Raw genomic sequence first — 27,862 nt, 5'->3', positions numbered from 1 at the left:
GAGGACTGCAGGCTCAAGGCCAGCCTCAGCAATTTAGCAAGACACTCAGAAACTTATTGAAACGCTGTTTCAAAACAAAAAATAGCCGGGTGTGGTGGCACACACTTGTGATCCTAGTACTTGGGTGGCTGAGACAGAAGGGTTAGAGGTTCAAGGACAGCCTCCGCAAGTAGTGAGACTTTCATCAACCTAGTGAGACCCTGTTTCAAAATAAAAATAAAATAATGCTGGAGGTATAGCTTGGAGGTAGAACACCCCTGGGTTCAATCCCCAGTACTAAAACAAAAAAACCCCACATGTGACAGTGTCTGTTAGAAACTTTATGGAACTTATAATAATGACTTGGCAACACTTCATCAGTAACAAGGAGCCCCACATCCAGGGTAAAATCAAACTCAGAGTATCTCACACTCCTCTCTGAGCTTCATTTATCCATCTATAAAATAGCAATGCAGGACCGGTCACTCCCGGTCCCACCTGCCTGGCTTTCCTGCGACTTCGGAGCCTGGCCTGGGTGTGTGAGAGCCAGTGGTGCACTGGGGCAAGCCTGCCAGCTTGTGAGGGCCAGCTGTTAAAGTTTCAGTTATTGCCGGGCATAGTGGCACACGCTTGTAATCCCAGCATTCGGGAGGCTGAGACTGGAGGATCGCGGTTTGCGGACAGCCTCAGCTACTACTTAGTGAGCCCTCCACGACTCAGTAAGACCCTGTTTCAAAATAAAGAATAGCCAGGCGTGGTGGCGCACGCTTGTAATCCCTGCGCTTGGGAGGCAGAGACAGGAGGATTGCGCACGCTGGCTTAGGAGACCCTGTTCCCAAATAAATATGTAAAAATAGGTCTGGGAGTGTAGCCCAGAGGTAGAAGGGCTTCCAGGAACCCCAGTACCACCAAAAACCAAAAACAAAAACTCCAAAACACAAAATAAAGAATAAACAATAGGGCAGGGGGTGTAGCTCGGAGGTCGAATGCCCTTGGGTTTCATCCCCAGATCCCCCTCAAAAAAAATTAGTCATTTGGCAAGTTGGTACAGCCATAGGTGACCTGGCTATGCTGGGAGTATTTATACCACAGAAACGGAACAGCTGCTGTAACTAGGCCTTCCTTGCCCCCTGCTCCCAGCCAGAGGTAAGAGCCTCCCTTATCTGACACTCAGCCCAGCCAGGTATACCCTCCCCTTCAGCATCCTCCCCCTTCAGCGAGGCCAGCAATAGCTGTGGAAAAGGAGCAAGAGGTCTCCAGACACTTCAGGGCCTGACCACACAGTCCGGCCCAGCTCCGCCAGCGCCATAGGCTCAGGCCTGCACAGAGTGGCAGGCAGCTGTCTGTCTGCCAGGCCCTCCGTCACCTGCAGATGAGGGAACAGAGTAGTAGTTAAGGAACCAGAGCTGGGATAGAGTTCCATTGCGTCACTCTTGCCTCTGTGACATTAGCGCCTGCCCTATTTATGCTACAGCTGTGTGTGTGTGTGTGTGTGTGTGTGTGTGTGTGTGTGTGTGCTCGCAGTACTGGGGACTGAACCTAGGGACATTCTACCTCTGAGCTAAACACTCAGCCCAATTTTAATTTTTTTTCTTGAAACAGGGTCTCTAGCCAGGCGTGGTAGCACATGCTTGTTGTAATCCCAGCATTCAGAAAGCTGAGACCTGAGGATCCCTGTCCTCAAACAGCCTCAGCTACTTAGCGAGGCCCTTTGCAACTCAGTGAGACCCTGTTTCAAAAATAAAAAAGACTGAAAAATAGGGATGGGAGTGTATCTTTGAGGTACAATGCCCCTGGGTTCCATCCCTAGTACCGAAAAGAAAAAAAAAGAAGAAGAAGAAAAAAGAAACAGGGTCTCACTATGTTGCAGAGGACCTCGCACAGTTGCTAAGGCTGTCCTTGAACCTGTGATCTTCCTGTCTCAGCCCTCCAAGTACTGGGATTACAAGCATGTGCCACCACACTCAGCTTGGAGCTTGGTTTTCTTATCTTTATTTTTATTTTTTGGTAATGAGTATTAAACCCAGGGGTGTTCCACCTTTGAGTTCCACCCTCAGCCCTTTTTATTTGAAAACAGGATCTTGCTACATTGCTGAAGCTGGCCTTAAACCTGCGATCCTCCTATTTTCGCCTCCAAAGAATTGGGATTATAGGTCCACGCCAATACCTGGCATGGTTTCCTTATATTAAACTGGGGGCATAAGTGACTTGGCACAGTGGTTTTGAGGGTTAAATGAGAACACCACGAAGTGCACACACCTCTGCACAGTGCCTGGTACTGAGTAGGTGTTCAGCAAACATTAGCATAGGCTGTTATCACACCCTCAGACAGGCTCCCCACCCAGCATCACCTGAGGCGTAGTGTACCCTCTCCTGATCAGAGTCTTGGGACAGAAGGGCTCCGTGAGTGGCTGAGGACATAGACAGAAAGAGGCGACTCAGTTTTCCAACTTTTATGAAAATTAATAACATTAATAAGTCACAGACATATACATACACACACATTCTATGTACACGGTCATTAAGTTATTAATTAGTCTCTGTATAAAACGTCTCTACATTAGTGTTCTGGGCTGGGCCCGATCAGTCCTTGGCATATTCACAGTAGTTGCCCGGAGCTTGGCCCCACGGGCAGGCAGAGGGGGGACCAGAGGCTGCAGAGGGGCCAGCCCCACAGCAAGCTCAGGCGACGTCCTGGGCCGCACGCTCTTTAGCTCATCAGTCTTTGGTCCCTGTCCTGGCACCTGGACACCAGCTGTGCGGTGAGCAGACAAACTGGTTCTGGTCCTCAAGTGGCCCGGTGACCCGGGTTCTCTGTGTGGTGATGGCTTCAGGAGACAGAGCAGACCCTAGAGGATGCTGGCCAGCTCTGTGGAGTCTGTGTCCGAGCAGCCTGAGCTACTGGCTTCTTCCCTGTAAGAACCAGAGGAGACACACAGGTTGGCGGGAGGTGCCTACCCCACCCCCGCTGCCACCTGCCTCCTCCCCCTGGGAGCTTGGCCCTGCCGCCCAGGCCAGCTGTCTGGATCTCTGAAACCATAGGACAGTTTCCTCACGCCTGCTGTTAGCCCAGAAACTGTGGGTTCCTCTGTTTGCTGTTCTTGCTGCACACAGGGCATCACAAGCCCCAGAGCTACACTGGTTTTGGCTGGCTGATAGGCTGGCATGATTCACTCTACCCTGCCCTCTGGGCTCAGGCTGCTCCTCAGGACCTGCACGCCAGGAGGGTGGAGGGCACTGGTACAGTCAGAATGCGGGCCAGGAATGGAGGCCCAGCTCCGCTCCCTATCCGCTGGGCCTTGCCATTCTTCCTACTTAGACCTCAGTTTCTTTTTTCTTTTGTTTTCTTATTTATTTATGTGTGTGTGTGTGTGTGTGTGTGTGTGTGTGTGTGTGTGTGTGTGTGAGATACTGGATGGAACCCAGGGGATTTCTACCCCCGAGCTATACTCCCAGACCTATTTTATACTTTATTTGGAAACAGGGTCTCACTAAGTTGCTGAGAGCCTCACTAAGTAGCTGAGGCTGGCTTTGATCCTCCTGTCTCAGCCTCCCAAGTGCTGGGATTAACAAGCCTGCGCCACCACGCCCGGCTCGTTGGTGGACATTGGAAACCATGAACACACACTCCTCAAACACAGGCTCCTCAAGGCCAGGGACCTTGTGTTGTTCGCTAGGGCAAAGCTGGTGCGTGGCAGACGCCCGGTAAGGAGTGCTGAGTGAAAAAATGTAAAGGCAGCTGGATGTGGCAGCGTTTCAAATTAAAGAATAAAATAAAAGAATAAAAGAATAAAAAGAAATAAAGAATAAAAAAACAGGGCTGGGGGTAGCTCGGAGGTAGAAGGCCCGTGGGTCCCATCCCCAGTACCACCACCAAATAAAAAGTAAAGGCCACTCGGCGTTGCTAGGTCAATGAAAGGCACAGGGGGTCAGCATGGACGTGGCCACGGGAGGCACACATTGGGTGCTAGCGCTGGATGACAGCCCACCCCCGCTCTCACCGCAAAGCCTGCAGGGCCTTCTTATTCTGCCGCCGCTTCTCCTCGTCGATGGGGTACAGCTTGAAGAGCAACAGACCCAGCAGGATGAGGACTATGGGAGCCATGGTCACCAGCATCTTCAATGTAAACTTGACAGGTGCCGGCTGGGAGCAGCCCCGCGTCCGGTACCCGGCAAAACTGTGGGACCCAGCAGGTTGGGGATCAGATGGGGCACCCGGGGTCTCGGTCTTGCCCAGCTCTGCCCCAGAGCCCACCCAACTCACTCGAGACTGAGGGTGGAGATGCCCAGCGAGACGCCAGAGGCGAACTTGGTGAAGAAGACATAGAAGGAGAAGAAGATGGGCTCGGTGCCGTGGGAGTGGGGCTGCTTCAGGTTGAAATCGTCAATGACGTCGGGCAACATGGACCTGTGCGGGGTGGGCGGTAGCAGCCATGAGGAAGCCCACTCCAGTACAGCCCCCACTGCCAGTATGGAGTGTGCATCAGTGAGAAAGGCAGGACTTTGCAGGACCCGGCTCACAACTCGGGAGCTTTGTGTGAAGAAGAAGTTTGCTTTCTCCAAGATGAAGGAGTCCCACTAGAACCCGGGGCTAGATTTTAGAACCCATTTCTCACTGTGCTAGGTGTTCTTACACAGTTCACAACCTAAACAACTCTATGGGACAGACCTTCCCTACCCCAACTCGAACCCATAGAATGGCCTACAGGAGGAGGAGCCCCTAAAAGAGTTCCCCCCGGTGAGCTTCAGAGCTGGGGGGCTGGGGCGTGTACCCCGCTGAGCCTGAATACACCTACCAGGGTAGTAAAAAGGCAGCTGCCACACTGATGCCGGCTGCTACAGCCACCACATACGTGACGATTAGGTTGCTCTTCATAAGGGCCACCAGGATGAGAAACGGCACCGCTGACTAGGGGAGAGAGGGCAGGAAGAGGGGTCAGCCAAGAGGCTCCCAGCAGTAACCCCCCCCCAACAACCCAGCCCTGCCACAGAGCCCACTCACCGAGATCCCCACGTAGACAGCCGTCTTCTTGCCAAACCGGGTGAGGAACCATTGCCAGAAGGGGATGGTAAATGTGGCAGAGAGCTGTGGATGGACAGAGGGGGCGAGGGAGGTGGATTTGAGCCACAGAGCCCGTGCTGCCCTCCCAGGAGCCCAAAGGTGCTCCCATTCCTGCCCAAGAGCAGCCAGCTGATGTCATACGGGCAGCAAGGGACAGTCCCTCTCGCACCTCTGAGCACAGGCTTACATAACCCATGCCTTTGTTTTTACTGTGTTCTCTAAACATTCAATCCCAAACTCCTTTCACAATCCTCCCTAAACAACTGCAGATCAGGTCCAACCAAATATTCTGAGACATTGTCCTCACCCCTGTCTCACCATGGCCCAATCGGGGAACATCCTCTGAGGGTCCGAAGAAACACCCCACAGCCTACGCCCCATCAGCCCAGGCTGCCTGCCCACCCATGGGCTCCACACTCACCATGATGGCCAGGAGGAGATTCTGGAATTCATTGCGGAAGCCCAAGGTGTAGGTGCAAAACAAGGCAAAGTTCCCCTCCACCAGCTGGGCGATGGGAGGAGGAAATGCAAGGAAGGCAGTGAGACTGGGGCTGAGTCCCCCCAAGACATCCCCTCCTCCATTCCACCTGTCCCTTAGCTTCTTCACCTCCAATCCCACTCCTCTCGCCAGCGCCCCACTCACCATGAAAGCCAGGGAGGTAAAGAGGAAGCCAGCGATGAGCTTGACGTACGGGCCGTGGCTCATGACCTGGCGGAGGCCGCGGAAGAAGGGCACTGGCTCGACCTGCTGGGCCTCGTAGGGTTCTGCAGACCAGAGGGGATGAGGAGGAGGCAATAGAGAACCCTCCCAAAGCCTGAGGGCCAGGTGGAAAGGCATGGCCACCCCTTCCCAGCGGCCCTTCTCACCTCTCTGCTCCCGCACGCCCAGGGTCAGGATCACGGCACAGACCACGTAAATGGAAGCGATGACCCCCGCTGCCAGCAGGTACGCGTTTTGCTAGAGGAGTCGAAGGTGACGCAGAGACCGTCAGTCTGAGCTCCTCCAGGCGGCCCCACTAAGCATCGCGGGCCGTCCCTTCTCCTCTGGGGGCCTCACTAACCGGCTGTGACACAGGAGAGGCATCCTGGCAGGCTACTGCTTCCCCAGACTGGGCAAAGGTGGGATGTTCAAAATGTAAAGGAGCCAGGCTGCGGAGTCTGCGAGTCCACAGTTCAAACCTTCCCGGCTCTCTGCAGCCCACTGGCTCTACGACTTGGCAAATTACTCCGCTTCTCTAATTTCCTTATCAGCAAAGTGGGCACATTGGACAAATTTATAGTTACATATGCCAAATGCCCAGCGATGAATAAATACTAGCTTTTATTTCTACTTTAAGATTTAAGTATCTCACCATTCCCCATCTCCCCAGATCCCTGCCCTGCCCTGGGGCCTCACCGTTTCTCTGAGTGAGGTGCTGCTGTGTGTGTGGTTGACACTTTCTGAGACCACTGCAGCGCCACTGGGGTCCTCGAGACAAGGGGCTTTCACTTGACCCACGATTTGTCCCTGGATCGCCGTGCCCAGCACCGTGCCCAACACCTCCACAGTCATCCCTGGGTGAGGAAAAGGAAGTCCTGTAGCAGGGCCTGTGTCTTGTGGGCCCAGAGAGGAAGGTCAGATGGTTGGGTGCTCTGGATCCGCATACCGTGGGTGTCAGGGGCAGAGCCTACTCTGTGTGACCTCGGGTTAGTCCTAGCCTCTCTGGGTCTCACCCAACTTATTTTTAAGGTGTTTTCATGGGCTGGGGATGTAGCTCAGTGGTAGGTTGCCTGCTTCGCATGCACAAAGCTCTGGGTTCAATCCCTAGCATTGCAAAAAAAGAAAAGGGGGGGGGGGTGTCTCATATCCCATGTTCAAGAGCAAAGCAAAGAGCTGGGCCCGTAGGGGGAAAGGATAGCGGGGGGGGAGGGGAGCCAAGGCCCCCGTGCTGGGCTGGGTGGGCTGGGAGAGACTTACGGTAGGCAGTGGCAGAGTCCCGCTCACTTTGTTCAGTGCTGATGAACATGGTGAGGGCCGAGTAGGGAACATGGAAGCACTGAAAGAGAGGCCCTGGCCAGTCAGAGGGACGACGGGCAGGCACATGCGGGGGCCCCAGGGTCTGCCCTCTCCCCTGCCCTCAGAGGCGCCCAGGAGAGGGGCCGCACTCACCGTGACCAGTGACTCAAAGAGGCAATAGAAAAGCAGGTACCAAAGGTACCCGTGGCCCTGTGGGAAGCCAGGCACAAACCAGATGAGGAAGTACGCGATGATGGCCAGGGGCGTGGAGAAGATGATCCTGAGGAAGGGAGGGTCTGAGTGGAGGCCGGAGGCCCGAACCCCAGGAGCCGGGCCCTGCTGGTGCCCGCCGGGAGGAAGTTCCTCCGCCTGAATCTGCCCACCCCAGGACCTCTGGAACAGACAGGCTGATGGCCAAGCCCGGAAGGGGAGACTAGGATGGTGCCGCTCGACCGAAAGCCCGAGCACGGAGTGTGGGCCAGACCCCGAGTCTCCTCCACATCTCCCACCAGTGGGGGCTCCAGGGGCAGGGGCTTCTTCAGAGCTGGGGGAACTGAGGATGGAGGCCAAGACCTCGGGGCAGCGAGGCAGGAGGAGCAATCGCTGCTCCTGTGTCATCTTACGCGTGTACGCACATCGGCATGCACACGGGGAAGCTGGTGGGGAGCCACCTTCAGGTGGAGGAAGCTGGAGGAGCGGTGTGGGAGGACTGGAGTCATGTAAATAAAAAGGGGCAAATGTCTGCCGCCCACATGTGAATTCCACCCACACCAGTGGTTAGATCTCAGCCTGGACTAACGGCATCAGCATGGGAAAGCATCAGAGTGCAAGGTTTAAGAGAAAAAGGTTATTCTTTTTTTTGTGTGTGGGGGTACTGGGTTAGGGTTCTACCTTTTTTTTTTTTTTTTTTGGTGGTACTGGGGTACCTGGAAACCCTTTTACCTCTGGGTTACACTCCCAGACCTATTTTTATATTTTTTTAAATTTGGAAACAGGGTCTCTTAAGCCAGAGAGGCCGGCTGCGAACCTGCGTGATCCTCCTGTCTCTGCCTCCCAAGCGCGGGGATTACAAGCGTGCGCCACCACGCCTGGCAGGGTTCTACCTTTTGAGCTACATTCCTAGCCTGGTTTTATTTCTTATTTGGAAACAGGGTCTTGCTAGGTTGATGAGTCTCACTACTTGCTGAGGCTGTCCTCAAACCTGCAATCCTCCTGTCTCAGCCTCCCAAGTACAGAGAATACAGGTGTGTGCCACTATGTCTGGCTTAAGAGAAAGGTTTCATTAAATTCCACTTCAGGGACCCAATTCTGATTCTGCCAACTAAGCACAAGAACTTCATCTTGGGTAAGATATTTAACGTCTCTGAGGCTCATTTCCTCGTGTGTGTGTGTGTGTGTGTGTGTGTGTGTAAGATGAGAATGAAAAGTAGCACATGGATACATTTGACATTTACTCAAATATTTATTAAGTGCCAGCTGGGATTGGTGACACACACTTACAATCCCAGCATTCAGGAGGCGGAGACTGGAGGATGGCGGATCGTGGACAGCCTCAGCTACTTAGCGAGACCCTTCGCAACTCAGTGAGACCCTGCTTCAAAAAATGAAAAAGACTAAAAAAATAGGACTGGAGGTGTAGCTCAGAGGTAGAATGTCCCTGGGTTCCATCCTCAGTACTGCAAAAGAAAATTATTAAGTGCCAAATACCTGTTTGGTGCTATTACAGTTGCCTAAGATATATATCAGTAGACAAAAAGACCAAAACAAAATAAACAAAAACACTGCCCTCTGGACCCAGTGGCACATGCCTCCCAGCTATTTGTGAGGCTGGGGCAGCAGGACTCCAAGTTCCAGGCCAGCCTGAGCTACATAGTGAGACCTTGTCTCAAAATTTAAAAATAAATAAATAAAAAAGTAATGGGGTATAGCTCAGTTGTAGAGGCCCCTGAGTTCAATCTGCAATACTGCAAAAATAAAAACCAGCCAGGCGTGGTGGCGCACACTTGTCATCCCAGCATTCGGGAGGCTGAGACCGGAGGATCACGGTTCATGGACAGCCTCAGCTACTTAGCGAGGTCCTTTGCAACTCAGTGAGACCCTGTTTCAAAATAAAGAATAAAAAATAGGGCTGGGGGTATAGCTTGAAGGTAGAATACCCTTTGGTTTCAACCCGAGTACCACTAAATAAATAAATAAATAAATAAAACCAAAAGAAAGAACAATGTCCTTGTAGAACTTACACTGTAGGTGGTGAATAGAAAAAAAATTTTTTTAATGTGTATGCATGTATGTGTGTATGTGTATTTCGCCTGAAAAATGAATGGTATTCTGAAATATGCTACATGTGTGAACCTTGAAGATATTAAGCTAAGTGCAATAAGCCATCAGAAAAGCACTAACACTGTACAATTTAACATAGTGGAGGTAGCAAGTCTAAACGGCCATCTTCATGAAGACAAATTAGAATGGCGGTCAGCAGGGGCTCAAAGGGAAAATGGAGGTTTATTGCTGACAGAGGTGGTGATGGTCACACAGAGACGTGACTGGACTTAATGTCTTAACTGTACACTTAAAATGGTTATGACGAGGCAGGCGTGGTGGTGCACACTTGTAATCCCAGTACTTGGGAGGCTGAGACAGGAGGATCACACGTTCAAAACCACCCTCGGTAACACAGTGAGATCCTCCGCAACTTAGTGAGACCCTGTTTCCAAATAAGATATACAGTCTGCCTGGGGGTGTAACATGGAGGTAGAATGCCTCTCAATCCCCAGTACCAAAATTAAAAATGGTTATGATGGTTAATGTGTTATAGATATTCTGCCATAGTTGGTTTTGTTTGTTTGTGGTACTGGGAATTGAACCCAGGCACATTCTACCTCTGAGCCACACCCCCAGCCCTATTTTATTTTGAAATACAGTCTCACTAAGTTGTAGAGTGTCTTGTTAGGCTGGCCCGGAACCTGTGATCCTCCTGTCTCTGCCTTCCAAGAACTAGGATTATGGGTGTGCTCCACCACGCCTGGCTTTACCAGTTTTTAAAAAGGTTACAGATCTGGGTGTAGTGGCGCATGTTTGTAATCCCAGTACTTGGGAGGCTGAGACAGGAGGATTCCAGGTTCATGGCCAGCCTCAGCTACTTAGCAAGGCCCTTCACAACTTAGTCAGATCCTGTTTCAAAATAAAGAATTAAAAAAAATAGGGCTGGGGTGTAGGTCAGAGGTAGATGCCCCTGAATCCATCCCCAGTATTTAAAAAAAAAGAAAAAAAAAAAGGCAATAGAGTCAGGCATGGCGATGTACACCTATAAGCCCAGTACTTAGGAGACTGAGACAAGAGGATCACAGGTTCGAGGTCAGCCCCAGCAGCTTTTGCAAGGCCTTTCATGACTTAATAAGACACTATTTCAATATAAATTATAAAAATAGCTGGGGATGTAGCTTGGAAGTAGAATACCTCTGAGTTTAATCCCTAGTCCAAAAAAAGGAGAAGGAGAAAGAGGAAGAGGAGGAAGAAGAAGAAGAAGAAAGGAAGGAAGAAACAAAGAAAGAAAGAAGAAAAAGGTTATAGATCATGGTAGAAGGTGATAAATGCTATGGAGAAAAACAAATCAGGCAACAGGGAATTAGAAGAATGGGGTGCAACTTGCAAGTGGGCGACAGTGTGTGCGAAGGTGGCAACTGTGCGCGGACTGGAGCAAGGGCAGGAGGGAGTCAGCCTTGCCGACCGCTGAGGCAAGAGCAGCTGGGCAGGGGAAGAGTCGGTGCAGAGGTCCCAGGCAGCAACTGCCTGGTAGGGCTGAGGAACAGCAAGAAGGCCTGAGGCGCTGGAGTGTGCTGAGCGAGAGAGATGGAATTAAGAAATAAGCTTAAGAGGAAATGGGACGCCTCACAGGCCACTGGAAAGACTTCAGTTCTACTTCATGGGGTTGAAGTAGTCTTGAGACTGCAATAAGTAGATAGGGAAATGTAAAACAGTGCTTGGGATACCAAGTGTTGGTGCTGATTAGTGGGGAGTGGTATAGGCGCTGGCCGGAGGGATACAGAGCACTGGCCCAGCCTGCTGCACCTCTGCTCCCTGAGTCCCAGCTGACACCTTCCTCCCACCAGGAGGCCTTGAGAAAGCCAGAGAAAATAAACCTCAAAGTCTTTCTGGTTTGAAGGAGAGGGTTTAAATGCAGGTTTAGAAGAGGGGCTGACCCGAGGCCTGGAAGGAAAGGGAGTCACAAGGTTTACAAACCCTGACAGACTCAGCCTCCTCCTACACTGAAAGAGGAAGGTACGCTGGGTCCCCAGGCCCACAGAGGGCTTAGGTTCTAACTGTGGTGTGGACAGGGAAGTCGTGCACACGGCAGCGCCTCAGCCCTGGGCCTTCCAGTGTGCTCAGATACTACACAGATACCTGCTAGAGCAGGAAGCAGCCTGGAGGGCCCCCAGCAACTTCCCCAAGCTGGGGCCACACCAATAAGAGTCCTCAGATCCTCCCTCCCACGGGGAGAGTCCGGGTGCTCCGCCTCTCCAACCCTCCCAGATCCACGTGTCTCTTGGGCCCCTACTCATAAGCAGCTGAGCCGCACTGCCGAGAAGCTCAGCGTGACTGGGAGTAACCCTGAGGCCGCTGTGGTCTGTGGGAGGCAGCCTGGCCCTGCGGCCGCTTCCCATTGGCTGGGGCTCATGAGGAGATGTGGCAGCAGGCCCCGCCTCCCACCAACTGCCAGGAGGTGGGCACTGGGCCAAGTCTCAGGGCTGGCAATCGGGGAGCCCTGAGCAGGCTGTCCAGGTGAGGCCAGCTATCCTGCAGCCCTCACCCAACCCTGAAGCCTGGATCAAAGGCTCCAACCTGGGCCCTAGCCAGAGGCTGGCAGGATTGGGGTGGGTGGGGGGCCTCGTGGGAAAGGAAGCTGTGGGGATGTGGGGGCTGTGGGAAGAGCTTTGAAGGCCGGAGACCAGGTATGGGCGCCCCTGGGGCAGGAAGGCGCCCACTTGAACTTGGATGGGCTGGAGATGAAAGGGGAATGCCTCCCCACACACACCCTGAAGCAGGATGTCCTGGAGGGAGCCAGAGCCCCGGCCTTGCCTGTCTCCTGAGTCTCCCTCGCTGTCTGATCTATGGGAACTGCCCCCCCCCTCGCCCCACAGCCCAGCAGGCTGTGTATCAGGAGTTCATATCATCTAAGGCACAAGATTAGGGGTCTGCTACCCCATTCCTGGTATCACTCCCACCCCCTGCCCCACAATGAGCCACTCTGAAAGAGTGCCAAGGGACATATCACTTAATACGTGTCAGGCACTGTTCTGAGGACTGACTACATATAATGAAACCATTTAATCCTCACAATAACCCTACGAGACGCTCCTTATCACCCTTTTATAGATGAAGAAACTAAAGGCTCAGAGATATTAAGTGACTGGCTCAAGGTTGCACCGCTGTACGTCGTGAAATCCAGGCAGTCGGCTGCAGAGTGCAACCTCTCTGCTCTGAAGCCCCACCTCCGCTGCTTTAGCGGTGACCGAGGGCAAGAAGTTAGAACTCCAGCTTCGCCACAGGGCGTGAGTGGACCTTGGAAGCAACGGGGCCCAGCACTTTAGCCAGCCTGGGAATGAACGGGCAAGGTATCTCAGGAGCTATGACTGGGGAACCTAAGGCCTCGGATGGGATTTCAACACCCTCAGGCTTTTCTATCCTTCTCCTCACCCCCGATCCCCGACCACGACAAGCGATGGACGGTCCAGGGGGCAAACACGCCAGAAGCCGTGCCATCCGCCACCGCGAAGGAGCCTCTTCCACTCACCAGGGCATGAGGCGGCCCAGGCGGGTCCAGGAGGACTTGCTAATGCAAAAGCCCACCAGAGGGTCAGTGAAGGCATCCCAGGCTCGGCCCACGAACAGGATGATGGAGGCAGAGAGAGGACTCACCTGGAATGGGGAAGAGAGAAAAGACAACGCCTTCATCCTTAGAGTCACCTTAGTCTTCACTGGTAGGCAAAATGGGAGCCCCCCCTCAGACTCAGCCAGGCCCATGAGACCCTGCGCTGCTCCACCCAGGCCTTCATCGTCTTCACTTGCCTTGTCAATGACACTAGCGGAGCCGGGATGTAGCACAGAGGTAGAGCACTCGCCGGCCACGCAGGAGGCCCTGGGTTTCATCCCCAGCATGGCAAAAAGTAATGACAATAGCATTTCTCTGATAACAGAAGCACCGTGCACCTCCTTAGAAGTTTCCCAGATTATTTCCTATGAATCCAGAATCATTTCCCTTTCTTCTTCTCATACCCTTAGGCACCTAAGCTCCTGATATCCTTAAAAGCATTCATTAAACAATCACAGTGGGGCTCAGTTTTTCCATCTGCATAATGGGAGTTATGATGTCTGTCACAGAGGACCAAGCTCTATTTTGGATGTGGAAGGAATCTGTAGAGGCTTTTTTAATTTTTTGGTACTGGGTACTGAGGATTGACCAGTGGTGTTTGACCTCTGAGCTACATCCCCAGTACCTTTTCGTGTGTGTGTGTGTGTGTGTGTGTGTGTGTGTGTGTGTGTGTGTGGTACCAGGGATAGAACCCAGGGACATTGTACCTCTGAGCTACACCCCCAGCCCTATTTTTTCAGTCTTTTCTTATTTTTGAAACAGGGTCTCACTGAGTTGCAAAGGGCCTCGCTAAGTAGCTGAGGATGTCCGCAAACCGCAATCCTCCGATCTCTGCCTCCTGAATGGAATGCCGGGATTACAAGCATGCACCACCACGCTCAGCTTTTTTTTTTTTTTTTTTTTTTTTTAACTTTGAAACAGGGTCTTGCTAAGTTGCCAAGGCTAGTCTCAAATCTGTGATCTTGAGCCGGGTATGGTGGCACACACTTGTAATCCCCACGCTTGGGAGGCTGAGACAGGAGGATCACACAGGTTCAAAGCCAGCCTCAGCTACTTAGGCTCTCAGCAACTTAGTGAGACCCTGTTTCCAAATAAAAATATAAAATGGGTCTAGGAGTATAGCCTGGAGGTAGAAACCCCAGTATCACCAAAAAAAAAAAAAAAAAAAAAAAAAAAATCTGTGATCTTTCTGTCTCAGCCTCCCAAGTACTCAAGTACTAGGATTACAGGCATGTACCATCACATCCAGTTGGCTTTTTTTTAAATAGTTGCTTTTTAAAGTGGCCCATCCAAAGCCGGGCGTGGTGGCGCATGCTTGTAATCCCCGAGCTTGGGAGGCGGAGACAGGAGGATGGCGCAGGTTCGTAGCCAGCCACGCTGGTTTAAGAGACCCTGTTTCAGAAATATAAAATAGGTCTGGGAGTGTAGCCCGGAGGTAGAAGAGCTTCCAGGAACCCCAGTACCACCAAAATAAATAAATAAATAAATAAAGTGGCCCATCCATCAGACATAGTAGTACATGCCTATAATTGCAGGCTGAGACAGGAAGATTGCAGGTATGAGGCCAGCCTCAGAAACTCAGTGTAGCTCACATTAGCTTAGTGAGACTCTCCTTCCAAATAAAAATAACCCGGGCGTGATGGCACATGCTTGTAATCCCCAAACTTAGGAGGCGGAGACAGGAGGATCGCGCAGGTTCGAAGTCAGCTGCGCTGGCTTAAGAGACCCTGTTTCCAAATTTAAAAAGTATAAAATAGGTCTGGGAGTGTAGCCCGCAGGTAGAAGGGTTTCCAGGAACCCCAGTACCACCACCAAAAAAAAAAATAGGTCTGGGGGTATAGAATGCCCCTGGGTTCAATCCCCAGCACCACACACACACACACACACACACACACACACACACACACACACAGAGTGGCCCATCACTACCTGCTCAGATCATCCCTCTACCCCCAAAGACACTCTGGGTTCTAAATACAGATTCTCTGGACTCTTCCTCATCCATCAAAGCCCTGCTACTGCTATTGCTCAAGGAAGCTGGCATCCTCTCCTACAACAGTCTCTCCAATCTGATCCTCCAAACCCTTGCAAGCTCTAAAACTCACTACAACATGGGTGTATACTTTAACGGCAAGTTTCCCATTATTTGTACCCCAATCAGGGCCTTGCCTATGGGAGTTGCTGGAAAACTATCTGTTGAATGAAGTCATTTGTCCCTTCTGGGGCTCAGTGCTCCTCACCTGTAAACAGCTACAACTAAGATATCTTGCTTGCCAAGAGAGATGCTATAGGGAAAAGGCAGCCAGTGCAGGACCCCTTGGTAGCCATGGCTACTCAGCCTCCCACTCTCCCATCCAGACAGGGTGAATTCTCGGGATGCCAGGCTGCTAGCCAAGGCTTCTTAAAGTGCAGAGCAGCTCTGCCAAACCCTGAGAACCCCTCCCAATCAAAGACCCTGTGCACTGGGACACGCTTAGTCCAACCCACTGACACACCTCTGCTCCTCAGGTGAAGGAGGCATACGCCTCCTTTACCAGCCTGGCAACCTCCCCCAACCCTTAGGCCAAGCCAGCTGACTCTCTTCCAGCCAGGGACATGGTGTGCCAGTCTCTTCTAAGAACAAAGTCACCAGTAGGTCCCATTCCCCCTCACACAGCCGCCTACCCCTCCAGGCTCTACTGCTCTTGCCAGCAAGGAGGAGTTGCCAGCTATCCCGGGGCAGATAGACTCCCTTCCTGGATACTTTTAGAAGTCTTCTTATTTCTCATCCCTGGGACTCGGAAAGGCAGCAAAGTAGGGGTTTCTAATTCCATTTCACAGGTGAGGAAAACAGAGCGATCCCACCCAGGGTGTCTAGCCTTTCCCACCTTGGGGTACTGGAGGGGGCTTGGGGGGACTCGGTCCACTCACCTGAGCCACGTCCAATAGGTAGATCTGCAGGAAGAACCCGAGGGCACAGCCTGTCACCTGGTAGGGGGCCCCTCCAACGGCATAGCAGAGCTTGTTGCAGATGGACAACTGCTGTTTCTTCTTTGGTTCCTTCTGGGGAGAGGAGAAAAGGATGAAAAGAGTCCCAAGATCCTGGCCTTCATTCTAGATGGTGTCAGAAGCACAACCATCCCTCCAGCCAGCTCTGCCAGGAGGGACCGCTGTGCCCTGCCCTGTTCCCACCCAGAGCTTCTACTCCCCGTGAGAAATGAGAAAGGTATTCTCTGTTCTTAGGAACTTAAGAAAAAGGTAACTCGGATTCCGGAGGAAGTTGCCCCTAAGCCTCTCACCTCCTTCTCCAGACTCTAAGGGAACTTAGCCCACCATCTCTAAAGAGTCCCCCCCACCCCACCCCAGGTCTCAGCCACTGCTCCTTTCCAAGTTACTGAAGGGGAGCGCGCTGCAGCAGCAGACCTATCCCCACCCCACACCAGCTGCCACAACCTGAAAATCCTCTTGCTGCCAAGAGCTGCCTGGCCTCACTCAGGCTCCCGCCCTGGCTCAGAGGCCAGGATCCACCTGCCTACTGGGTGAGAGAGCTAGAGACATCTACCAGCCCGGCCCAGCCAGCTGTAAGCACAGCTGTTCCCTTCCATTTGTCCCAGAGCGTCCTCTGTCCCTGTAGGCAGCTGGAGCTTCAGGCAACCCAGGCACTTTCCACCCCCTTCCAGCTCCTAGGGGACCTTGGAGAGAGGAGGTAAAGCCTCCAGGTGCAGGGCTGAGCCTTCTCTGGGTGGGGCACGAGGGAGACTGGGGTTGCCGGGGAAAGTAGAGATTACTCATACATGGTAACAGCATAATTGCTCACCCGGTTTCTTCCAAGGATCAGTTAATAAAACGTAAAGGAAAAGGCGGTCACCTCCCAGGAAGAAATCTATTGCCTGAGATCCCTTCCCGAGACCACCTGGTTTCATTCTATCGATCGTTAAATAGGTCCATGGGGCAGGGGCTGGGACAGACGATGGAGACGCGAAGAGAACGAGCGCGCGATCACCCACACTCACACAAACGCCTGAGGAATGCGGCTCCTTTAAGAGCAGAGCCCTTGTTCTTATGAATGAACTTGAGTGGCCCTCACAGCACAGTAGAGCCGCGCGTGAGGGCAGGCGGGTGGGTGGGTGGGTGGGGGGTCTGAGAGATGAAGAACCAGGAGGGGGATTCCAGATTTCTGGGGTCTCCTCGTCTTCTGGGGATTCTCCCCCAGCCGCTCAGAACAGAAGAAAGGAAATCAGCCAGGCAGAGCCCGGCACGGCGTGGAGCTGCCATCGTGGTCCTCCGCCGAGACAGAGAACGAGGTGAGCAAAAGCTGGGGGCCCGCGCCTACACGCTTTCTCCATCACTCCCGGGTCCGGGGGCACCCCCGGCCTCTCTCCCGCGTCTAGGCCGGCGCCTCGGGACATCCCAGGTGTCCCCGCACCGGGCCTAACCTCCGACGCCCCCCGCCCCCCTGGCCTGCCCCCCCAGCCTTGCCCTGCGCTGGGGGCGCCGAGGCCCTACCTTCACCTGGGCCGGGCGCTCGCCGGCCTGGAGGACGCCGGTGGGCAGCAGCCCCGCCGCGGAACCGCTCTCGGCGCCCTCTCCTTTGGCCATGACCCTCGGGCCACGCCGTTTGGGAGCCGGTCGCCGGGATGCTCCTCTGCTCCGCGGGCCCCGTCTCTCCCCGGGCTCCCGGCGTGGCCTCCGCAGCCACTGTCGCCACGCACTAGCAACGCCGGGAGGCAGGAGCGGCGAGCCCTCCCCTGCACACCCCCTCCGCGCCTCTTAAAGGTGAGCCCTGCCCTCCGGGGCCCAGCCAATCCCCGGGCCCGCTGCCCCGCCTCCAGCCAATCCGCGCGCCCGCCGGCCCTCTCGCCGGCCCCTCACTCCCCGCCGCGCTGTGCAAACCGGCCACGTTCTACAAACCCCGGAGCCGGCAGCCGGCTGCGAGCGCTCCTCGCAACGTGGGGAAGGCTGCAGCACCCACCTGACACGCCCGAGGAGACCGAGGCCCGAGGCTGAAAGGGACCTGCCCGAGCTCTCCCCGGAGTGAGTTCTCCCTGAGTTGAGCCAGCAGCCCTTGACTTCTGACTCCCAGACCTAGGAACGGGGCCCACTGCCCCTTTTAAAATCTGAAGTCAGGGCCCGGCATGGTGGCGCAGGCAGGCTTGTAATCCCAGCACTTGGAAGACTGAGACAGAAGGTTCGAAGCCAGCCTTGGCAATTTAGCGAGGCCCTCCACAACTTAGTGAGACCCTGTTTCCAAACAAGAAATAAAATCGGGTTGGGAGTATAATTTGGAGGTAGAATGCCTCTGGTACCAAAAAAAAAAAAAAAAAAAAAAAAAATCTGAAGTCAGGTTCGTCCCCCCTCTCTCTCGAACCTGGAAGATGTAGGCTGGCACTTTACCTACCCAGGTCCCTCTTTCAACCCCTCAAACCATCCATTCCCTTTTCCTGCTTTTGGCTTCTATGGGGTCCTTCACTTTGAGGAGGCAACTCCCCTGTCAGCAGGAAGCACCGGGCTGTGGTGAAGAGCCCAGTCACTAATGGCCTTTTATGGGTAGCTTCCTCCAGTCTTAACATGATCTCATTCAGCCCTCACTACCACCATCTGAGGCTGGTGCTATTATTATCCCCATTTTACAGCTGAGGAAAGGGAGACTCAGGGACATGGGACAGCTGCTGTGTGTCAGAGCCTGGCCTGGACTGTTTTGTCTGATCCCAAAGTCTTAGCTCTGGGGTGTGTGTGTGTGTGTGTGTGTGTGTGTGTGTGTGTTCCTGGGGATCAAACCCAGGGGCACTCTACCACTAAGTTACACCCCAACCCTTTATTTTTTGGTGGTACTGGGGTTCCTGAAAGCCCTTCTACCTCCGGGCTACACTCCCAGACCTATTTTTTTATATTTTTTTATTTAGAAACAGGGTCTCCTAAGCCAGCCCGCGCGGCTGGCTTCGAACCTGCGTGATCCTCCTGTCTCCACCTCCCAAGCGCGGGGATTACAAGCATGCGCCACCACGCCCAGCCACCCCAACCCTTTTTATTTTTTATTTTTTGTGGCTCTGGGAGTTTAACCCAGGGGCATTCCTTTTTTTTTTTTTTTTTTTTTTGTGGTACTGGGGATGAAACCCTTCTACCTCGGGGCTACACTCCCAGACCTATTTTATATTTTATTTGGAAACAGGGTCTCTTAAGCCAGCTGAGGCTGGCTTTGAACCTGTGCGATCCTCCTGTCTCAGCTTCCCAAGCACGGGGCGCCACCACATCCGGCTGAACCCAGGGGGCATTCTGCCTCTAATTACATCCCCAGCCCGATTTTCGTTTTTGTTTTGAAACAGGGTCTCACTAGGTTGATGAGAGTCTCACTGAGATCCTCCCGTCTCAGCCTCCCAAGTACTGGGATTACAGGCATGCGCCACTATGCCCAGCAAGTCTTTGCTCTTAGCCACCCCTGTGTCCCTCTCAGCATAATGACAGAAGGCTGAATGGAATACATGTGCCTCCCCAACACGAAGCCCAGCGAGACAAAAGGCTACAGAGGTTATCTGGGTTGAAAGAATCAAGGGAAGTTTTCAGAGCAATCAGAGTAATCCTTGAAAGAAAGTGGGAGGACATTAGTCTAGAACAGAAGTCAGGCACAGATGCCAGAAAAGAGAAATCTTTTTTTTTTTTCCAGGTCTGCCAATGTTGCCCCAGTCTCTTCCCAGATACTCAGGAGACCTGGTAGATAGAGGTCAGTTCTATTAGTAAGTGGGCTGCTGGATTCTGCAAGGGCCACCCACCCCTGTTCTCATGGTCCTCATCATCAGGCCAGCCAGCCTGCCTGCCTGCCTTCCTCCCCTTCCTTCTTTCCTTCCTCTTCTGATTGCAGGGAAGAGAGATGTCTGGCCACTCCAGGATGGCTACTCCAAGTTCCTCTGAGTGTCATAGTAAACCCTCTAGGCACACAGTTCTTGGCCACTGCTGAGCAAAAGTGAGCCAATTGAATACCACGCAAAGCTCGGGGGCTGGCCCCACCTCTCCACCATGAGCTGTGTGACATTGTTCTCGCTCCCTTCCCTTTCCTGGGCTTGAGTTGGCCAAGGTGGGCTCTATGATTCCTTCTAGCCCTAAAATCTACATTGTCAGAAAATCATACTGCTTCACAAGTGATCCAGATCCTCCACTAGGTCATGAATGCCTTGAAGGTAGAAATGACATCTTTTCATTTCTATATCCTACTAACAAGCCTGGGGGCTGACTCCTTGTAGGAGCTATTCAAATGTGCATACAAGCCAGACAAGGTGGCCCAGGCCTGTGATCCCAGTACTTGGAGGCTGAGACAGGAGGATCACAAGTTCAAAGCCAGTCTCAGCAACTTAGTGAGGCTCTCTACAACTTAATGAGACCCTGTTTCCAAATAAATAATAAAATAGGGCCTGGGTGTAGCTTGGAGGCAGAATGCCCCTGGGTTCAATTCCCAGCATCACCAAAACAAAAACAAACAAACAAACAACAAAATATATGTCTGTATATGTGTACATATGCATGCATGCAGTGAGTCAGTGTTTGGTCTTCCTCAGTGCAAGCAGAGAGGAGCCCAGGCTCCGCTGTGTACTAGCTGTGTGGTTGATCCTGGGTAACTCTAACCTCTCATTGTGTAAGACAGGGACGTTATGAGGACCTGCCTCATAGGATTGTTTGGAAGCTGAAACAAGAAAACGCATAGGAAGCATTTAGCACGAGTGCCTGGGAGCTGAGGCTGAGCTGGTCCCCCTCTGGCCTGATTCCAGTGTGTCAGTGTAGCAACGCAAGATTCCAGATATGGCCTGACCAAGCCAGCACAATAGGCCTATTATTTCCCCCAGTCTGGACACGACACATTGTTAATGCAGCCTAAGACTGCTGGGCTGCAGAGCCTTTCTCTCCCATGATTAGTTCCCATCAGGTTGTAGTCAACTAAATCATTCAGATCCCTTTCACCGGAGCTGGGGTCAAGTCAGGTCTCTTTCTCCATCCTCAGCTTTGTGTAGTGTCTTCAAGCTCACAGCAGAACAATGTCATCTTGCGTATTCCAGCTTGTCAGTACTGTTTTGAATGCTAGCTCTATTGCCCAGTGTTTTCTTTCACTGTAAGTTTAGATTCAGCCTGCTCCTTGTAACTTCTACTTCACCATCCATATTGTTGGTCAGGATAGAGACTCATAACACTAGAGACATTCATTCACTATTAATTGGATCAGGGTGCTGGTAATACAACAGCTCCTGACCACTGAGCCTTCGCTATATGCTGCGCAAGCATTTTGCTAAGTGCTTTTGCTGTATGTATACCATCTCGTTTACTCCTTACAGCACTGCTGCAGAGGGGTCTTTTTTTTTTTTCTTTTTTGGTACTGGGAACTGAACCCAGGGGGATTCTACCTCTGAGCTACACCCCCAGCCCCTTTTTTATTATTTTATTATTTTTATTTTTTTAATTTTTTTTTTTTTTTTTTTGGTGGTACTGGGGTTCCAGGAAACCCTTCTACCTCCGGGCTACACTCCCAGACCTGTTTTATATTTTTATTTGGAAACAGGGTCTCTTAAGCCAGCACGGCTGGCTTCGAACCTGCAGAATCCTCCTGTCTCCACCTCCCAAGCCCTGGGATTACAAGCATGTGCCACCACGCCCAGCAGAGAGGGGTCTTTTAATTACCACCATTCCGTAGATGACAAGCCTGAAGCTAAGAGAAGTAGAGCTGGCATAGTGGCAAACGCCTATAATTCCAGTACTTGAGACAGGAGGTTTATAGGTTTGAGGCCAGCCTCAGCAATTTAGTGAGACCCTCAACAACTTAGTGAGACCCTGTTTCAAAATAATAAGTGCCGGGCATGGTGGTGCACGCTTATAATCCCAGCATTCGGGAGGCTGAGACAGGAGGATCGCAGTTCACGGACAACCACAGCTACTTAGTGAGGCCCTTTGCACTCAGTGAGACCCTGTTTCAAAATAAAGAATAAGCTGGGCATGGTGGTGCATGCTTGTAATTCCAGCATTTGGGAGGCTGAGACCAGAGGATTGCGGTTCATGGACAGCCTCAGCTACTTACTGAGGCCCTCCACAACTTAGACCCTTTTTCAAAATAAAGAATAAAAAATAGGGCAGAGGCTGTAGCTCAGAGGTCGAATGCCCCTGGGTTTCATCCCCAGACCCGCAAAAAAAAAAAAAAATATAGGGCAGGGGGTATAGATCGAAGGTAGAAAGCCCCTCGGTTCCACCCCCAGTACCACAAAAATAAATAAATTTTTAAAAATTAAAAAGCTGTGGTTATAGCTCGGAGGTAGAACACCCTGGATTCAATCCCTATTACAGAGAGGGTGGGGGCGGAAGGACAGGAGTTAAATTTTACAAACCCAGATGAGCTTGGTGCATTTCCTCCAAGTGCCTACAGACTTGCTCACATGACTCCTTCCTGCTTGCTCACCCCACACCCCGGGACCTGAAGCCTAAGGGGCTTTGCTGAGATTCCAATCCCTAGTGGTCAGACAGCATCCTTACCAGCTAGGACAGCAGGGAGACCGAGGGCTTCTTCTTCCTGAGGTGAGTCACCCCTGCCATCAACGCCACTTTTGGCCACTTTTGCACTTTCTGAGTCTAGCCAGGCCTCCAAGCCAGGACCAGTGAATACAAGAACTCGGCTGGTGCTCTCCACCTGTCCGCTCTCATGGGGCACCTGGGGCCTCCTTGGCCCATCAGGAGGCTTCTCCTACATTCTCCTCAGAGACCCCTGCGGAGGCCACCAGGCCCCATGAGCTTCCTGGGAAGCAGAGAGGGGAGTTAAGCACAAAGATCCCAGAGGTGGATGACATGGCTGCCTAGCCCATCTCTATTATTACACTTTATTCTTGAGTTAATACCGAGTCTCTTTTCAAGCCTCAGTTTCCTCACCTGCCAAATGGAGATAATAATTGTCCTAAAGTTGGCTTAAGAATTAAGTGGAACACTTACAACAGTGTGCTTGGTACATAGTAAGCACTTCAAAGGTTATTATATCCTTATCATTACTTGTACCTTGGGTAAAGCCTCACTAAGTAAGGCCACTTGATATTTGGGTAGGGGTTAAATCAGCGATGAGTACATGTTTGTACACACAAGTTTTTTACCCCAATAAGTTGTATGAATATAATGCACCAATAAAAAAAATATATATTTTCTAAAAAAAAAAAAAAAAAAAGTAAGGCCACTTGAAGGAAATTTTGCTTGTTAATAGTTAGGGGCTAGATTTAAGTCTGGTGTCTCCTGGTGGTATTTCTTGTGTGGTGAGGTGCCACCAGCACAGGATTACCAGGTAGAGCTGTGGAGAGTTGGTGCTAGGTTATTGTTGCCAGAAGCCAAGCACGGTGGCACACACTTATAGTCCCAGTACTTTGGGAGGCTGAGACAGGAGGATTGCAGGTTCAAGACCAGCCTCAGCAATATAGTGAGACTCTTAGCAACCTAGTGAGACTCTGAGCAAACTAGCAAGACTCTGTTTCAAATTAAAAATAGGGCTGGGAAGCTGGTCGTAGTGGTGTACACCTGTTAATCTTAGTACTTGGGAAGCTGAGATAGGAGGATCACAGGTTTGAGGCCAGCCTCGGCAACTTAGTGAGACTTCAGCCACTTAGCAAGACCCTGTTTCAAAATAAAAAATAGTAGCCAGGCGTGGTGGCACACGCCTGTATTCCTAGTACGTGGGAGGCTGAGACAGGAGGATCACAGGTTCGAGAAGAGCCTCAGCAAGGAGACTCTCATCAACCTAGTGAGACCCTGTTTCAAAATAAAAATAAAAGCCGGGCATGGTGGTGCACGCTTATAATCCCAGCATTTGGGAGGCTGAGACAGGAGTATTGCTGTTTGCAGCCAGCCTCAGCTACTTAGTGAGGCCCTTTGGAACTCAGTGAGACTGTTTATTATAAAGAATAAAAAATAGGGCTAGGGGTGTAGCTCAGAGGTAGAATGACCCCGGGTTCCATCTCCAGTACTATAAATAAATATAAAAATAAAAATAGGGCTAGGGTATAGATCAGAGGTAGAATGTCCCTGAGTTTAATCCCCAGTACCACAAATAATTATTTAATTAAAAATAGGGCTGGGGTATAGAGGTAGAATGCCCCTGGTTCAATCCCCAGTACTACCAAAAAAAAAAAAAAAAAAATTGTGCTAGGGTGTGGCTCAGAGGTAGAATGCCCCTAGGGTCAATCTCCAGAACCACCACCATCAAAAAAATAAAAAAAAGTTTAACCTGCTTGCCAGTGTTGCTTGGTGCAGTAGCTTGCAACCTGTTATCCAGTGAGAAGATCTCTTCAGTCCTTAACTGGCAGATGTACCACCTTCTGGAGAAAAGGGGCCAAGCCCATGCCTTGAAACACACTTAGCTCAATAGCCACTAGCAACTCTCCATCCTGGGTGGTGGTGTTCTAAAGGAATAGCCAGATTGAAGAGGTCAGGGTAGGGCAGGCCCAGAGCAAGGATTTCCTGGAATAGTTGCCGTGCTGGGGATGCCTCAGCCCTTCCCCATCTTGCCCCTCTGTTTGCCTTGGTGGGGAGGAGGCAGGGCAGAAGAGGTTCTCTGGGGAGGAAGTCTCTGAGAGCCCTTTAAGTCACTTGAGGCTGCCATTCCTGGCAGGATATTGGTTAGGCAATTGTGGAGCAGGAGAGGCCTCAAGACGGGTCCACCTGGACTCACGAGGCTATGGACCCTCCACAAGGAGGCCTGTGCTGGTTTCAGGGCTGGGTGAGGGGCCCAGTTCTCATGAGGCTGAGGAGCACGGAGAGGGCCCAGAGAGCCCCTGGAACATTTGATGTCCTCATCACTGCCTGCCACAACCAATGTCTCAGAGTCTTCTCATCCTAGACGTCTCAAGTCCTCCTCCCAAGAAAAAAAAGGGAGCGCCTTGCTCTGCCTGCTAAGGGAGGTGAGAATAAAGGAGTGGAAGAAGCCAGATGATGTCAGTCTTGGCTGGAAGAGCCACGCTGCTGAGGCCATGGTTCAGTGCTACTAGGAAGCTCCTAGGTGGCCTTGGGGCCCCTTAGGCCAGGGAGGTGCTCCTTGAGCAAGGGCCCAGAAGGAGCCTGGCCTCTGAGGAGAAGGCGGGGATTGGTGCCTGAGCAATACCTCTCCCTTCCTGGCTGGCTATAACTCTGCCCTCCCCATGCTCACACCACTTTCCTGCAAAGAGGCCCTACCTAGGTCTGTGGCCTTGAGCCTCCTACAGTTAGAAGAGTCTGGACTCACGTCAGCTGACCAGGAGCAGAACCTGCTTTGGAAGCCCCTGGAGTCCTGCCCCCATTTTTGGGCTTCTTTTGTGTCCATCTGCATGGAAAGCGTGTTGGGCAACCCAGTGCTAGGCCATGGCTGCGTCCCTCCTCCACGGTGACAAGCCAGGCCCCCCAGCTTCTGGTGGCTGTTTCAGATTCCTCATGATGATGCTGTGATCTCATGCTGATTGAGCAAGAGATAATGGCCTCCGCTGGGACCTCAGGTTGAGCTCATGAGGGTTTGAATCCAGTTCTGTCTCTGGCTACCTGTGTGGCTTTGGGCATGTCACAATTTCTCCAAGCCTCATTTATCTGATTTGTAATAAAGCCCGAGGATCTGGTGAGACAACGTGTACATGCAAAACAAACCTTACAAGTGCCCCTCGATATATGATAGTTTCTTTCCTTTATCCTTTCCCTAACTGACAGGATATTCGTCTTTGACTCAAAGACGTCAGGAAAATGATCTTCTTGCCATGTTCTGAGATTTAAAACTCAGAACTGAGCTGGGTGAGGTGGCACACGCCTGTAATCTTAGTACTTGGGTGATTGAGAGGAGAGAATTACAGGTTCAAGGACAGCCTCAGCAAGCAATGAGACTCTCATCAACCTAGCAAGACCCTGTTTCCAAATAAGAAATAAAATCAAGCTGGGGTGTAGCTTAACTGTAGAATGCTTTTGGGTTCAATCCCAAGTACCCCCCACACAAAAATAAACAAGCAAACAACAACAACTTAGAACTGAGAGCACTAGATTTTGTTTGAGGGGAGGAGGTCTGAGAAGGCTTCACGGAGGAGGTGATGGTAGAGCGGAGCTCCGTAGGGTGAGTAGGAGTTCTGATTTGGGGAGGGGCGTGTGAGGCAAAGGGAACAGACCTGGAGGTGTGATGGAGGATGGTGGGGACAGAACCAGGAGCAGCTTGGGCTGGCTGGGCTCTTGCTGGAGGAGAAACCCGTAGGCTGTGAGGCTAAGACTGAAGGGGCTTTGCATCCTCATCTTGAAGACAGTGGGAAGCCATGGAGAGGACCCTGAGCAGAGGAGTAGAATGAGCACATCTGCTTCACAGAGAAGACGCTGTTGTGCGGCATCTCCAGACCCCGACTCCATCCTGGCGGCGAGGCTCACCGGTCCCCTTCCATCCAGTTTCAGGTGAATTTTTAAATCAAATCTGGCCGGGCATGGTAGTACACACTTATAATCCCCATGCTTGGGAGGCGGAGACAGGAGGATCAAAGGTTCATAGCCAGCCTTAAAACTTAGCCAGGCCCTCCAAAACTCAGTGGGACCCTGTTTCAAAATAAAAATTAATATAGGGCTGGGGATACAGTTCAAAGGTCAAATGCCCCTGGGTTCAATCCCCAGTAACACATACGCATACACATGCGCACACACCACACAAAGGTTTTTGTCCTGTTTAAAATCACCTGTTATATGTGTTCAATAAATGCTTGATGGGTAAAAGAATAAGTGAATGAAGTGAATATCTCTAATAAATAATCCCTTTCTGGGTCTGTGGGTCCAAATAAAGCACCTTCTGATTTCCTTTCTGGGAACAGTGAGACAAGGACTTGCCCAAGGCCACAGAACAAGGACTCTGCTTCCTGTCCCTCTGGGGGTCTGAGGGGCAGCCCTTGCAGAGGAAGCCCCAGTCGTTTGGCCTGAGCCCCCATGATAGACCTTCCAGACCAGGGCTGGGAGAATCACAGGACACCTGCCTGCCTCATCTCAGCTTCCCCACCCAAGCACCAGCTCCTTGCTTCCTCCTCCAGGAGTAGGTTTGAGACCTGAAATCCCTTCTCCCCAGCTTGTAGCCTGGATCTCTTCTTTGGGGGCTGCTTCTAGGAAGAAGAGCAAGGAGCTGCTCGGTTCTGGGCTGGATTTAGAGTTCTAAGCCACGTTCACTGTTAGGCTGGACTCTGAGTTCTGGAGTTAAGATGGGGTCTGTCCTGAGGTCTGGTCTTTCGGGTGGGTACTGACCTGGAAAGTGGGCTTCCCTGTAAGCTTTGAGATTTGGACTCTCTGGGCTCTGGGTCTTTGAGTTGGGGTGTAGTTCCTGGCCTTGACTTCCATTTCTGAGCCCTAATCTTTGGCATGGGCTGGACTTTGGGCTGGGACTAAGTTGTGCTGTGGTTTTTGCAGTTTGAGTTCTGGGCTCTGGACTTTGAACTAGGGTTGGGCTGGCTTGGGCTCTGGGTTCTAAGCACTAGGCAGTGTTAAAAGCACTGGGATGGGTTTGAGTTCTGAGCTCTGCGTCTGTGTAGGCTTTTGGGCTGGACTTCAGTGCTCTAAACCTTAAATTGTAAGCTGTGGTCTCTTGTCTTATGATGTCTGTACTCTGAATTTATGTTGGGTGGGAGTGGAAATGGGTGTCACAGGAGGAAGGGTTGTGGCTTCGGGAGCCCCCCATTCACCCCTCTGCTTCCTGGAGACTCAGCATTGCCCCTCCTAGGAAAATGGGCCCCAGGGAAGGTGGTAACAGTTCCTTGAGCTGCCCAAGGACTTCCCTGGCCACCAGGAGGAAGTGGGAGGTGAGAGGTAGGGCAAGTGGCACATGTGAGTATCCTCAGGTGACCAGTGGCTGGCCTGCTTGTTATCAGGACCTTTCCCCAGAACACCAAGCAGCAAGAAAGCCCACGTGCAGCCCACAGCCTGGCTTCTGTGGGACAGGTGGGAGGGGCCTGGAGCTGTGCTGAGGGGGCTCACCACACACACACACACACACACACACACACAC

At 51.9% G+C, this 27,862-nt stretch overlaps 1 protein-coding gene across 6 annotated transcripts; it reads right to left on the bottom strand.

Annotated features, from left to right (window-relative positions):
• Nucleotides 1–2,828: 2,828 nt before the first annotated feature.
• On the bottom strand, nt 2,829–17,484 carry MFSD2A (MFSD2 lysolipid transporter A, lysophospholipid; the record flags this gene model as incomplete). Of its 6 annotated transcripts, none has more annotated exons than XM_080693069.1 (14): nt 2,829–2,892; nt 3,981–4,157; nt 4,244–4,387; nt 4,776–4,888; nt 4,982–5,065; nt 5,463–5,546; nt 5,685–5,806; nt 5,909–5,999; nt 6,438–6,595; nt 6,999–7,077; nt 7,191–7,317; nt 12,829–13,012; nt 15,813–15,948; nt 17,392–17,484. In XM_080693069.1, the coding sequence occupies 14 exons, from the start codon at nt 17,482–17,484 to the stop codon at nt 2,829–2,831; spliced, it is 1,656 nt and encodes a 551-aa protein (XP_080549195.1). The 6 variants fall into 6 exon arrangements, with proteins under 6 accessions (XP_080549195.1, XP_080549196.1, XP_080549197.1 ...); XM_080693070.1 differs by having other exon boundaries at nt 12,829–12,953; nt 15,817–15,948; XM_080693071.1 differs by having other exon boundaries at nt 12,829–12,953; nt 15,817–15,945.
• Nucleotides 17,485–27,862: the final 10,378 nt, after the last annotated feature.

Source organism: Muscardinus avellanarius, assembly GCF_963383645.1.
Source record: "Muscardinus avellanarius genome assembly, chromosome: 3".
Classification (NCBI taxonomy): Eukaryota; Metazoa; Chordata; class Mammalia; order Rodentia; family Gliridae; genus Muscardinus; species Muscardinus avellanarius.
This window is presented reverse-complemented; position numbering and strand designations above follow the sequence as displayed.